General features: G+C 49.7%; 1 protein-coding gene across 1 annotated transcript in view; it reads right to left on the reverse strand.

Moving 5' to 3' along the window:
- The window catches only part of RBM5 (RNA binding motif protein 5), a 242,450-nt gene that overhangs the window by 70,684 nt on the left and 158,894 nt on the right, over positions 1-12,872 (reverse strand). Inside the window, exon 19 of the mRNA XM_086938797.1 lies at positions 11,362-11,505. Within this exon, the coding sequence (XP_086794923.1) occupies positions 11,362-11,505 (144 nt within the window). The remainder of the gene's footprint in view (positions 1-11,361; positions 11,506-12,872) is intronic.

The following is a 12,872-nucleotide window of genomic DNA, read 5'->3' on the forward strand; positions in this document are numbered from 1 at the left end:
AGGGCGTAGGCCCCCTTTGCCCTTCTTGGGTACCAGAGAGTAACATCCACACCCTACTTCTGGCCCAGGAACGCGCTCGATGGCCCCCTTGGCCAAGAGGGCCGTGACTTCCTCTTGCAGAAGTTGCAAGTGATCCCCCGACACGCGGTGGCATGGATGGAGGGGTCGCCTCAAAGGGGAGGGAGTAGCCCCTTTGGACGATCTGCAGCACCCACCTGTCCGATGTGATAGTGAGCAAGTGGGAGAGGTGATGGCGAACCCTGCCTCCCACAGGCGTCACATGGGCCTGAAAACTAGGAAGGTTTTGAGGCGGGTGCTGTGGACTGGCCTCGCCAATGTCCCCGTCCGCCGCCACGGCGGTTTCCACGGCCGCCGCCGCGCTTTTGAACATTCTGCGGCGCGTGGCTGGCAGCACGTGTGGGGGCACCCCTTCCGTGGCCGCGAAAGGCACCCGATTGCTGGCGTGGGGCCGAGAGGCCCAAGGACTTGGCCGTAGCCCTGGAGTCATTAAAACGTTCCCGCGCATGGTCTGCCTTGTCGCCGAAGAGGCGACGGCCATCAAACGGCATGTCCAGAAGTGTGGCCTGGACATCGGCCGAGAAGTTGGCGGACCTCAACCAGGCGCCGCGTCGAACCGCCACCGTCGATGCCATTGCCCTGCCCAGCGAGTCCGTGGTATCCAGCCCACAACGGATGGAATATCGCGCGGCATCTCGGCCCTCCGCAAGGGTTTTGGGCGAGTTTAGCCCGGACCTACTCCGGACATTGTGGCAGCACAACCGCAACCGCATCCCACAGACCGCAACCGCATCCCACAGAGTGTGTGTAGCGGCCCAAGAGACAGGCAGTATTTACAGAACGCAGCCCTAAGCTTAGGGACGAGAACACCTTCCCGAACTGTTCATATCTCTTGGATTCCCGGTCGGGCGGGGCCGACGGGAACGCGGTCTGGGAATTGGAGGCCTGGATGCCCAGGCTCTCGGGGGTGGGATGGGGAACAAAAAGCACGGGTCGCCCGGGGCCGGGCGTTCGTGTCTGGCCACGTTCCTATCCACAGGCGGACCTGTGGCGGGCTTGGACCAAGTGCCCACAAGAACGTCACACAAGGCCTCATTGAACGGCAGCAGAAGCTCGCTGGAGCTTCACTGCGGTTTGAGGACCTCAGTGAGGTGGTTAGTCCTCACAGCCCCGACGGGGAGCTCAAGGTTTAAGGCCTTGGCCGCCCTCGTCAACACTACACTATATGTAGACCACTCCTCCGAAGCCACGGTCGGAGGAGAGAAATCCAGTGTCTGGCGAAGTGTCAATACCACTGGCCTCCCCTAGCTCATATGTCCAGTCCTGTTGAGACTGGCACTCCAGTGCCAAAGGGTCCTCAGACCCCTCCCAATCTTCCTAGTCACCAGTTTCCTGTAAAACAGGATTAGTAGACGGGGCCTCCTCATGGAAATAAAAATCTTTAAAGGCCGTTGGAAGCGGCGCCAGAGTCTGACCGTAGGGAACCTACCTCTGTACCCGGCCGCCCCTGTGCCGCTGGGATTGAACTAACTTACTTACCTGATCCTGGGGGACCCCCAAGTCTATACCAAGAACCTTAACTTCACCAACCAAGTACTCACCTGGACACCGGTAATTAACTTATCTGCCATTGGATAACATTGACCCATTTTGACTCGAAAAAGTGTGAAGTTTTGAAAACTTAAAATATTCCTATAAAATCAGCCAAAGTCCGAATTCCGAAGAACTCACCTGTGACCAGGGGAGAAGCCAGTAGTGTACCTTTCAGCCCAGTACTGAACCGCAAAAGTAATCCCTAGCGGGTTTACTAGTAATCTGTATTTTCTCCATAGGAACCCATTGTCTGCTTTTCTATGAAATTTCTTCAAAGTGTCTACTTTTGAAAACTGCAAATATTCTTTAAAAATCAAACGAAATACTGAAACACAATTACCTACCTGTTTTGAGTTAAGACCCCAGTGCTCGCCCTAGGAGTGCTGAGTTACAAAAAATAATGCGATCGTACTTTACCTCCAACCTGAATTTCCCCCCATTGAATAACATTGTCAGATTTAAATTGAAAAGTTTTCAAGTGTGAACTTTTAAAAGCGCTTTATATTCATGAAAATTCACTTCAGTAACTGAAACGTTTTTGCTAATCTGGTTTCAGCTTAGACCCCATGACTGAATGTAAGACCTAGTCCTGGAACTACCAAAGTAATACATAAAGTAATCAACTGTACTTGTATGTAAAAAAACCCATTGAGCTCAATGCTAAAGTTTATTTTATGATTGTGTTACTTACTACCTATACTGTAATCCTTGTGTGCACGAACGTTATTGCTCCTTTGCAAAGTATTTACATGAGAGTACTCATAACCAGAAAAGTATATTTTTATAATAGTTGGTTCTAAAAATAAAACTATATCTGTGGATATAAAAACAATTGGCCTGGAGTTCAGTCCTTGAGTGTGTTAAAACTTTTGCTGACTGAGTGTGTACAACAAATGCTTTACACTGTACTCTGGTACTGCCTTACTGCTCGACCAAGCTACCACTTTAGAGAGTAAGGTCAGACCTGACTTTAACCTACGTTATACCTCTGGGGTGGACTCTTATACACACTGTACTTAGTTCTTGTCCAGTATATATAGAGCCACTTTCTCACACTTATCTGAGGGATGACTTCTTGTAGGGATGTCATTTTGAATTTGAATTTTTATGTATTGGTTTAGGAACCGTAGATCCAGGATGGTCTTAATGTTTCATCCACTTTTGGCGAGAGGAAGTAGTTTGAGTACACTCCTTTGTTTCTTTCTTTGAATGGTACTGTTTCTATCGCCTCCTTGTTGAGAAGTTCTTGTGCTTCCTCCAGGAGTAGCGCTAGTTCTTTTGCAGAGGGTGCCTTTCCTTTTTGGTTTCCTGTTTGGAAGCCTCTTTTCCAGTTCTATGCAATACTCTAACTGTATGATCAGTATCAATTTGTCGGTCGTTATTTTTTCCCACTACTCTAAGAAGTGTTTTAGTCTGCCTCTTACTTTTGTTATATGTTCGTTGATCCACGTTTTTAGAATGTGTAAGGCCTTTTTGCTTATTTCGTTGTGCAGACCCCCCCCCCCCCCCCCCCCCCCCCCGCCCCCCTTCGAGGGGTTATGTGGGTGGGCACGTTTGGTGAAGCGGAGTCACTTTGAGGTTGGTTGCTGGCCCCCTCTTGTTTGTCCTCGTCCATTCGCTCTCCTGCGAAAAGACTGGCCCCCTGGGCTGGTATTGCCAGTTTTGCTGCTGCTGGCCCTGCTGCGCCTGGTTGTTGCCCTGGTAGTTCTGCTGGAATGTGTGATATGTTCCTGGCTGGTTTCCCCCCCTTCCGTTTGGTCTCAGTGTCGAGGTGCCCCTTCTCATTCCTCTGAATTGCAAGGCCCCCATGGACCTTACAGTATCATTTTCCTTTTTGAATTGTCAGTTTCTCATCCACTGGTGCTCAGAACAGGGTTTTTCCATTGAAGGGAGTGTTCAGAACGAATAGTTTCTTACCTGTCGGTGTAGTTTTGCAGCTTGAAGATCTTTCTGGATTCACTATGCTGTGCATTATTCCGCGATCTGGTGGTTGGGTCCAAGTTCGTAGTCTTTTTTCTCTTTTTTTTGTAGCCCAGGTGGGCGACGACGTCCCACCATTTGGTGCACCTTCGTGACGTCGGCACGCTTCCTGCGGAAGCTCCCACCCTTGGGCGCCATCTTCGGATTCTTTTTTCTTTTCTTTTTTGTGGTGAATCCATGGCTATGTGTATTAAACTTTCCTTCAACGTAAACTTCTTCACGTATATTTGTCTTGTAAAACGTTCTTATTTTACTCTATGTCCTTCCACCTTCTCCAGCCTCATCTTTCTGGCGGAGGTGGGTGGGTTCGCTAGTGAATCCAGAAAGATCTTCAAGCTGCACAACTACACCGACAGGTAAGAAACTATTCGTTTTGCAGCGTGAATCTTTCTGGATTCACTATGCTGTGCATAGATTTCGTAGCGGTTTTGTCACTCATGTGGCGGCTGGGTGGAAGATGAGCGTTGGTTGTTAAAGATATGTTGAAGAACTCTTTGGCCCACTTGTGCTTCCTTGTTCATCTGCACATCTACGCAATAGTGTTTAGTGAAAGTGTGCACTGAAGCCCATGTTGCCGCCAGGCATATGTCTTGGATGGGCGTGTTTGCCAGGAAGGCGATCGTTGCCCCTTTCTTTCTGGTTGAGTGGGCTCGTGGCCCTTCCGTGAGCTCTTCACCAGCTTGCATGTGGCAGAGCTGTATTGTTTTGGCAATCCATCTTGCTATGGTGTTCTTAGTCACTGGTCTACCCAGGAGACTCCTTGCTAAGGACACAGAATTGTTTTGTCTTCCTGTGTTCTTTCGTCCTTTCTATATAGTGCATTACTGCCCGCCTTGCGTCCAGAGTGTGGAGCGCTGTCTCCGCGTTTGACGTGGGCTTCTGGAAGAAGCTAGGTATGTGGATACTTTGGTTCATGTGGAATTTAGATACTACCTTGGGCATGAAATGCGGGTCTGTCCTCATCACGACCCTGTCACTGTGTATTTGTATGTACGGTTCTTGCAGCGTCAAAGCTTGTAGCTCCCTCACTCCGCGTAGCGATGTTATTGCTACTAGAAAGGCTGTCTTCATTGTCAGCATTTGTAGTGACGCTTTATGGATGGGTTCAAACGGTGGCTTCATGAGTTCCGTCAGTACCACGTTCAAGTTCCATGCCGGCGGCGGCATCCTCTTGGGTGGCGCTATTCTCTTCGCTCCTTCCAAGAACCTTTTAACTACTCTGGAAGTGAAGAAACTTCTTCCTGTTTCTCCTCTTGTGTATGCCACAATCGCTGCCAGGTGAACCCTCAGCGAGGACGAGCTTAGTTTAGCTTTGATCAGGTGCGTGAGGTATCTAAGTACTGTAGACTCTCTAGTCAGTTTTCTCTCCAGGTTTTTCCTATGGCACCACTTCGTGAACCTCTTCCATTTCTCCCCATAGCACTTCCGCGTGCTGGGTCTCCTTGCTTCTCTCAGCACCCGAAGTGTGCTCTCTGGTAGTTTTAGATGTGCAAACTTTAAGTCTTCAGGAGCCACGCTGACAGGCTGAGGCTTTCTGATTCTGGGTGTAGAACTTGTCCCCCTTCCATGGAGAGAAGGTCTCTTCTTTTTGGGAACTTGTGTGCTCTGCCCTGCGACATCTCCATAATCTGAGAGTACCAAGTCTGCCTCGCCCATTGGGGAGCCACCAGGATGAGAGTCATGTTGCTTGACCTGCACTTGTTCAAGACTCTGGGGATCAGTGGCGTTGGTGGAAAAGCGTAGGCAAATTTCTTTGACCAGCTTATCCATAGGGCATTCCCATGGGACATCGGTTCCTGTTCCCTCGATGCAAAGTGTTGGCATTCTGGCGTGTTGCAAACAGGTCTATTGTTGGCGTGCCCCACCTCCTGAACAGATTCTCTGTCTCCTGGTTGTTCAGTTCCCATTTGTGGGACACCGATGCTTGCCTACTGAGCCAATCCGCTTCCACATTGTCCTTCCCTGGCAGGTGTATGGCAAGCAGGTCTATCCTGTGTGGGATCGCCCATCTCCATATTTCTTGAGCCAAGCTCGACAGGGGGAATGACTGAGTCCCCCCCCTTGCTTGTTGATGTAAAACATCGTTGTGGTGTCTGTCTGTATCATCACCCTTTTGTTGTAAAGGTGCTTTTGGAAGGCCTTGAGGGCCAGCAACACCGTTTTCAGTTCCAGGTAGTTGATGTGCTTTACTGCATCTCCTGGGTTCCACAGACCCCTCACTGAGCCTGTTCATGTGTGCACCCCATCCCTTCTGGGATGCGTCTGTGGTGATGGTCACAGTTGGGTCCGGTGGCGTTAGAGGTTTCCCCATCGTTATATTCTCCTTCGTCCACCATTTCATCTCCTCCTGCACATTGTGCGTAACAACCACTAGATCTTCCCAACTTCCTTCTGCTTGTGACCATTGCTGTTGCAGCCACTCCTGTAGTGGTCTCATCTTTAGCCGAACATTGGGGACCAGGTGGATGCATGACGCCATCATCCCCAAGATCTTGCTCACCGTCCTCACTGTCAGAACTTGCCCCTTCTGGTAGTGACGTTTCTCCCTCAGCAGGCTGAGTGTTCTCTTCTCGCTGGGTGTCACTCTGCATTCGACCATGTTGATCAGGGCTCCCAGGAAGATTTTCACTTGTTCTGGGTCCATGGAGCACTTTCTCCAGTGGATGGAGAAGCCCAGGTTCGTGAGCGTTCTTGTGACCTGTTCTGCGTGAGCGTTGCACCTCGTGTAAGAGCTTGCTTTCACGAGCCAGTCGTCCAGGTAGGGGTACACATGTATACCCTTCCTTCGTAGGTGTGCGGCCACCGCCGCGAGGCATTTGGTAAAGACCCTTGGCGCTGACTTGAGTCCGAAAGCCAGGGTTGTGAACTGGTAGTGGTCTTCGTTCACCTTGAATCTTAACATGTGTTTGTGTTTCCTGTTCATGGGGATGTGCAGGTATGCGTCTTTTAAGTCTATGGTGGACAAGTAGTCCCCGGCCCTTATTTGTGGGATGACCTCTTGCAGGGAAGTCATCTTGAACTTTTGAGTTTTTACGTAGGTGTTCAGGAACCGTAGGTCCAGAATGGGTCTTAGGCTTTCGTCCACCTTTGGTACTAGGAAGTAGTTTGAGTACACCCCCTTGTTCCGTTCTCTGTGCGGGACTTGTTCTCTGGCCTCTTTGAGGAGCAGTTCTTGAGCTTCCTCTTGGAGCAACTGCAGTTCTTTGCCCTTGTGACCCCTTCGCTTTGGCTTTCTGCTTGGTGGATATCTTTCCAACTCTATGCAGTATCCGTGCTGTATAATGTTTAGTATCCACTTGTCTGTGGTTATTTTTCTCCACTCGTGTAGAAAAAATCTCAACCTTCCCCCTACTGGTGTTGTGTGTTCTCTTGAGCCGTGTGAGCCTCCCCTTAGCTGTTGGTGCTCTCCCCACTGAGGCTTTGGGTGGGTGAGCGCCTCCTCCCTCATGGAGTCACTTTTGGGGGGGTTGATCACCACCTCTCCGTCTCTGGCCCCGTCCGTTTCCTCTCCCTCGAAAGGACTGGCCCCTATTCTGGGAGTTCCAATTCTGCCTCTTGACCCTGGAGCCATTGGTTGTCACTCTGTTGACCATGGTGGTGCAACTGTTGCGAATGAGATTGCTGGTTTCCCCCTCTACCATTTAGTCTCCTTGTGGGGGTGCCTCTCCGCATCCCCCTGAATTGTAGGGCTCCCATCGATTTGGCTGTCTCATTGTCCTTCTTCAGCTGAGCCAGTTTGTCATCTACTGATGCCCCGAACAGCGTCTCCCCGTTGAAGGGCGTGTTCAGGATGTTGTTTTGCACTTCTGCCTTGAAGCCTGATATTCTGAGCCAGGCTTGCCTTCTCTCAGTGATGCCTATGGCCATCAGCCTGCTAGATGTTTCTGCCCCATCTAGGGCTGTCTTCAGGCATGCGTTTGCTATGTCCTTTCCCCCCTCCACGAGGTGGGCTGCCCTCTGCCTGTACTCCTCAGGCATGTGTTTCAGCAACTGGCTCATCTCATCCCAGTGCTGATATTGGTGTCTATTCAGGAGTGCATTGGAGTTTGCCATCCTCCAATGCATAGCTGCATTTCTTTCAATTTTCCTTCCAGTGAGGTCCATCCTCCTGCTTTCCTTATCAGGTGGTGGCCCAGATGTGGTTGGCACGTTGGCCCTTCTTCTGGCCGTTGCCGCGATTATAGAGTCAGCTGCCACGGTGCCCTGGATATAAGGGGGGTCCTCGGAGGAGAACTTTTATTTCTTCTCCGTCCTCGGGGTCACTGACCTGCATGTGGCCGGTTCCTTGAAGGCTTCAGTCCCTTGGGCCGTGACGCTCTTCAGCATGGGCAGGAAGCTGCTTTTCGTCTGCGAGGGGAGCAACGTTTCTAGCAGGAAGTCAGCTTTTGTCTGCTCCTCCTCCTCCAATTTCACATTGTAGACTGCTGCAGCCTTCTTAACGACCTCATAGTAAGCCCCGACGTCATCTGGCGGCGAAGGCCTCGAAGGGTATGTCTCCACAGGTTCCTCGGGGTTATCGGCCTCGAGATCCTGCCATTCTTCCTCTAGCGACGCCGAGGATTCTGAGTAGTAGCTCTCGCGGAGGTAATCTCCTTCCGAGCGGTAGAAGTCCTCTTCTCCCTCATCTGTGGGGTTTGGAGTTTTCGGCAGCTCCTCGGCCTCGAAGTCCTCCTGCACCTCTACCTCTTCGGCGGTCGCAGCGGTCTTCGAGGGAATCGAGTAGGTCTTCGAGGGAATCGAGTAGGTCTTCATTGTTTCCTCGAAGGCTCTCTTCCTCTGGAGCATACTCTCCATTTCGGCCTCGAGCCTTCTTCTCTTTTTCTCCATCTCTGCCGCTTGCTCGGCGTCGAGCTTTTCGGCTGGTCTCTTCGACGGTACCTTCGACGTCGAGGCCATTCTGAGCGTTTTCGCGCTCGAGGGTCCCTTCTCGAGGGCCTGCCTCGACGACCTTTGCTTTTCGCAGGTCTTTGCCATCTGGGAGTCTTTTTCGAAGGATCCGCTGGGCCTTTCGGAGGATGCGGCTTCGGACGTCGAAACTTTCGTCGGCGGCGCTCCTTTCGAGGACTTAGCATCTGCTTTTCGGGGTTCTCCCTCAGGCTTTCTCAGCCCTGTCTGGGTTTTCGGGGTCGTAGACTCTCCTACCTTTTTTGAAGGTCTCACATCGGTCTCTACGACCGTGAAGTCATCTGGTCCCTCGGCGATGTTCTCCTCTTCGTCGGAAGAGGCACCCAGCTGGAAGAGGGTCGGCGTGGTCCCTTTCCCTTGCATCGTGTGGTGGGCCACCCCCTGTCTCTCTCGAACTCTCAAAGTCTTCGGCGTGAAGATTGAACAGGCGTTGCAATCCTCGCTGGAGTGGTCGATCGGCAGGCAGAGGTTGCAGACCGGATGCTGGTCCTTCTGCGCGTACTTGTGGTGGCAATTACGGCAGAACTTGAATGGGGTGTTGTCCATGTGCTCGCTCAGGGGGCCCCCTGCGCGCGCTTTCTCCTTGGCCGTCGAATATCACGAGGTTTTCTCCTCTTTCTTCGTTCTGGCTCTAGGAGGTCTTCTCCGACTTCCCTCGGTCCTTTTTTCTCAAAAACTTGGTGTATTTCCTTCTTTTCTCCTGAAACTTCTCCGGAGCTTCATGCGAGGATCCAGACCCAACGGCGGAAAAAAGAATCTGAAGATGGTGCCCAAGGGTGGGAGCTTCCGCAGGAAGCGTGAGATTCACGCTGCAAAATGTTGTTCTGGACTTCCGGCTTGAAGCCTGAGATTCTCAGCCAGGCAGGTCTTTTCTGTTAACCCAATTATCATGAGTCTGCTGGATGTGTCTGCCGCATCCAGGGCTGATTTTAGGCATGAGTTTGCTATGTTCATGCCTTCTCCACCAGGTGTGTTGCCCTCTGTTGATATTGCTCAGGGAGGTGTTTGAGTAGCTGTCCGACCTCCTCCCAATGCTGGTACGTATGCCTGTTGAGTAGGGCATTAGAGTCGGCAATGTGCCAGTGGACTGCTGCATTCCTCTATTTTTCTCCCAGTGAGGTCTACCCTCTTACTCTCCTTGTCTGGTGGTGGGCCAGAGTTTGTGGGAACGTTGGCCCTCTTTCTCACTGTTGCTGCAATGATTGAGTCAGTGGTGACTGATCCCTGTATGTATGGTTTACTTCTGTCCTAGGTGCGACAGACGTGCATATTGAGGGCTCCTTGAATGCTTCCCTTCCCTGGTCCAGGATACTTGGGAGCATGGGGAGGAATGGACTCCTAGTTTGTGTTGGGAGCAGTGTCTCTAAGAGGAAGCAGGCTTTTGGTTTTTCTTCCTCCAGTTTCACCCCATGTGCTGTTGCCTCGTTTGATGACCATATTGTAGATGCCATGTCATCTGGCGGCGAAGGCTTCGAAGAATACCATCCAGGCTTTCTGCGTCCAGGTCCTGCCAATCCAGGTCCTGCGCCACAGAGGATGCCGAGCCTAAACTCGCTTGCCGGTCTTCCTCGCCTTCTCCCTCATAATAGTACAAGCCCTCTTCCCTCTTGGTGTTCTTGGTGCTCTGGAGTTTTCGGCGGCTCTTCGGCATCGAACTCCTCTTCGTCCTCGACCTCGGTCGTCGGCTTAGATGGGATGGTGAACCTTTTCATCTGTTCGTCAAACTCCTTTTTCCTTTGCAGGATGTTGTCCATTTCGGCCTCAAGCCTTCTCTTCTTCCTCTCCATCTCGGCGGTCTGTTCGGAGTAGAGGGTCTCGGAAGATCTCTTAGATGTCGAAGCTGGCTTCGGGTCTTTTTCCTTCGGCATGGCGCGCGCCTTTTCAGAGACGTGCTTAGAAGACCTAGGTTTGTCATGGGATTACGCCGACTGGGAGTCCTTTTTGAAGGATCCGCTGGGCTGTTTGTCCCTGGATGCAGCTGCGTCCGTCGAATGTTTCGCCGCCAGTGCCTCTTTAGAGGACTTCGACTCTGATTTTCGAGAGTCCGTCAGGGTCTTAGGGTTCGATGTCTCTTACCTCCTTGGTTGTTTTCGCATCAGTCTCTACGACCGTGTAGTCATCTGGTCCCTCGGCGTGTTGTCCTCTTCCCCACTGGAGAGGCCCAAGTCCCGGAGGTACGGAGGTTGACCGTGGCCTTGCATGTTGTAGTTGGCTCTCCTCTGTCTCTTACCCGGAGCGTCTTCGGGGGAAAAACGGAGCAGGCGTTGCAGTCTCTGCTCTCCTGGTCGGCCAGCAGGCAGAGGTTGCAAACCGGATGCTGGTCCTTCTGCGCGTACGTGGTGGCAATTGCGGCAGAATTTGAAAAGTGTTTTGCCCATTCCTGCGCTTAGGGGGCCCCCTTTGTCCACATTCTCCGTTGGACGTCGAAGTCCTTCCTATTAGTCGTCCCGGTTCAGTGGTGTTGCTTGGAGAAGTATTCTCCACTCCTTTTCGTTGTTTTTCTGGTCTTTTTCCTCCTCTTTTTAAAAAAAAAACTCTGGAACCTCATGGTGACGATCCAGACCCAACGGTGGAAAAAAAGATTCTGAAAATGGCACCCAAGGGTGGGAGCTTTCACAGGAAGCGTGCCGATGTCACAGGAAGGACACCAAAAGATGGGGCGTAGATGCCCACCTGGGCTACAAAAAAAAAAAAAAAAAAAAAAAAAAAAAAAAAAAAAAAGAGAAAAGACTACGGTTCCGGACCCAACTACAAGACCGCAGAATAATGCACAGCATAGTGAATCCAGAAAGATTCACGCTGCAAAAATACTACTAGGGGAGTTAAACTACCTTACAAAGAAGCACAGGGAGTGCGGATCATTACCTTTTTCTCAAAGAGGGCAAACCCTGCATCAGCGGCCGCAGATTCTCTCCTTTCCTCATCCTTTGAAGTCAATGGCTGGAAATTCTTGACGTTTTCTTTCTGTTTGTTCAAACTCTTTGCCCAGCGCTCCATGTCCTTCGCAATCTACATAAAAAAAAATGTAAACATTATTTCCGAACAAATACTTACGTCCTGCTTTTTTCCTCCTTGTGAACATAAAAATTGCACACAAAACCAACATGACCATTTCAAATACAAAATCTGGTGAGCAGAAATACTACTTCTATGTATGCACAACACCCAGTCATATGCACATTCAACAAGGACAGATGGGGAGAAGTAATGCCTGCAACTGCAGAACAAGTATGGACATAACCAATAGGTCACGCCTTTAGGACCTTTTAAGTATTTAGCCATGTAGCACATTATCCTGGGTTCTACGACATCTACTGTTCTTTAAAGATAGTACTGTATTGAGAAGTACTTATTAAAAGTGTTTTTTACAACTGGTATAGTCTGAACTCAACATATATGGAAATGCTTTCATGAGCAAAAATGTAAAGAAAAATGTTTTAGCGAAATAATTTGCCTGATAAAATGGGAGAGAGTAGGCCACAATGCATATAGGTGTTCCGGTTCACTTTGATACCCATTTATTTGCTGATTTTTACAATGTGTCTTTCCATACACTGATGTTAGTTTTTATTTTAGTGCACTTTTCAAACTACAGCAAACTATCAGACGGTATTGGAGCACTTAATATGAGCACCAGTTCCATTACATAAACACCCTTTGCAACCCTCAAGCAACGTATTTTTAAAGTGAGTGAATGCCTTTTAAGGGTAGTATATAAACAATAAAATACCACGTTCCAAGCAGCACAAGCCCATCATGTGTGAATGTAAAGGTACAGGAGGTTTGCTCATTGGGCGAGATACTGAACACACCCTCCCCTTTTGTTTGTTGCAATGTTATATACAGCAAGCTTGACCATTCATGGCTCGCTTCATCTACCTTTTGCTCCTTGTAGGAAGCTGGCTCTGTATATGCTATACAAAAGTAAGGTATAGTGTGCACAGACTCCAGTGGATCCCCAATGGTAGGTAGAGGCTAAAGTATATAATACCGTACTCTCTATTTGTGGTAGTGTGGGCAAGTAGTAAGGCTTTCAGAGGGCAGTGTTGAGCATTTATTGTACACACTCAGGCAATCAATGTCTCATTCAAAGAAAGAACTCAGACCAATTTGTATAAAAATATTATGCAGTTTATTTCTAGTACCAAGAGAGGCCTGCTGCAGATAAGTGAAATACTTTGCAAAAAAAATACAGTTGAATGCAGTTGTATTTACTTGTTTTGTATACAGGTAGGTGAAATATTTAGAAACCGTGGAGATTACTTTTCAGTTACTTAGCAGGTACTGTCTGATTACTTTTCTTAGTGTGATAAGCCTAGATATCACACTGGGACATATCCTAGATAAAAATGTAAGTAAAACAGTTTCTCAAAGCA

Source organism: Lissotriton vulgaris, chromosome 9 (genome assembly GCF_964263255.1).
Source record: "Lissotriton vulgaris chromosome 9, aLisVul1.2, whole genome shotgun sequence".
In the NCBI taxonomy this organism is placed as follows: domain Eukaryota; kingdom Metazoa; phylum Chordata; class Amphibia; order Caudata; family Salamandridae; genus Lissotriton; species Lissotriton vulgaris.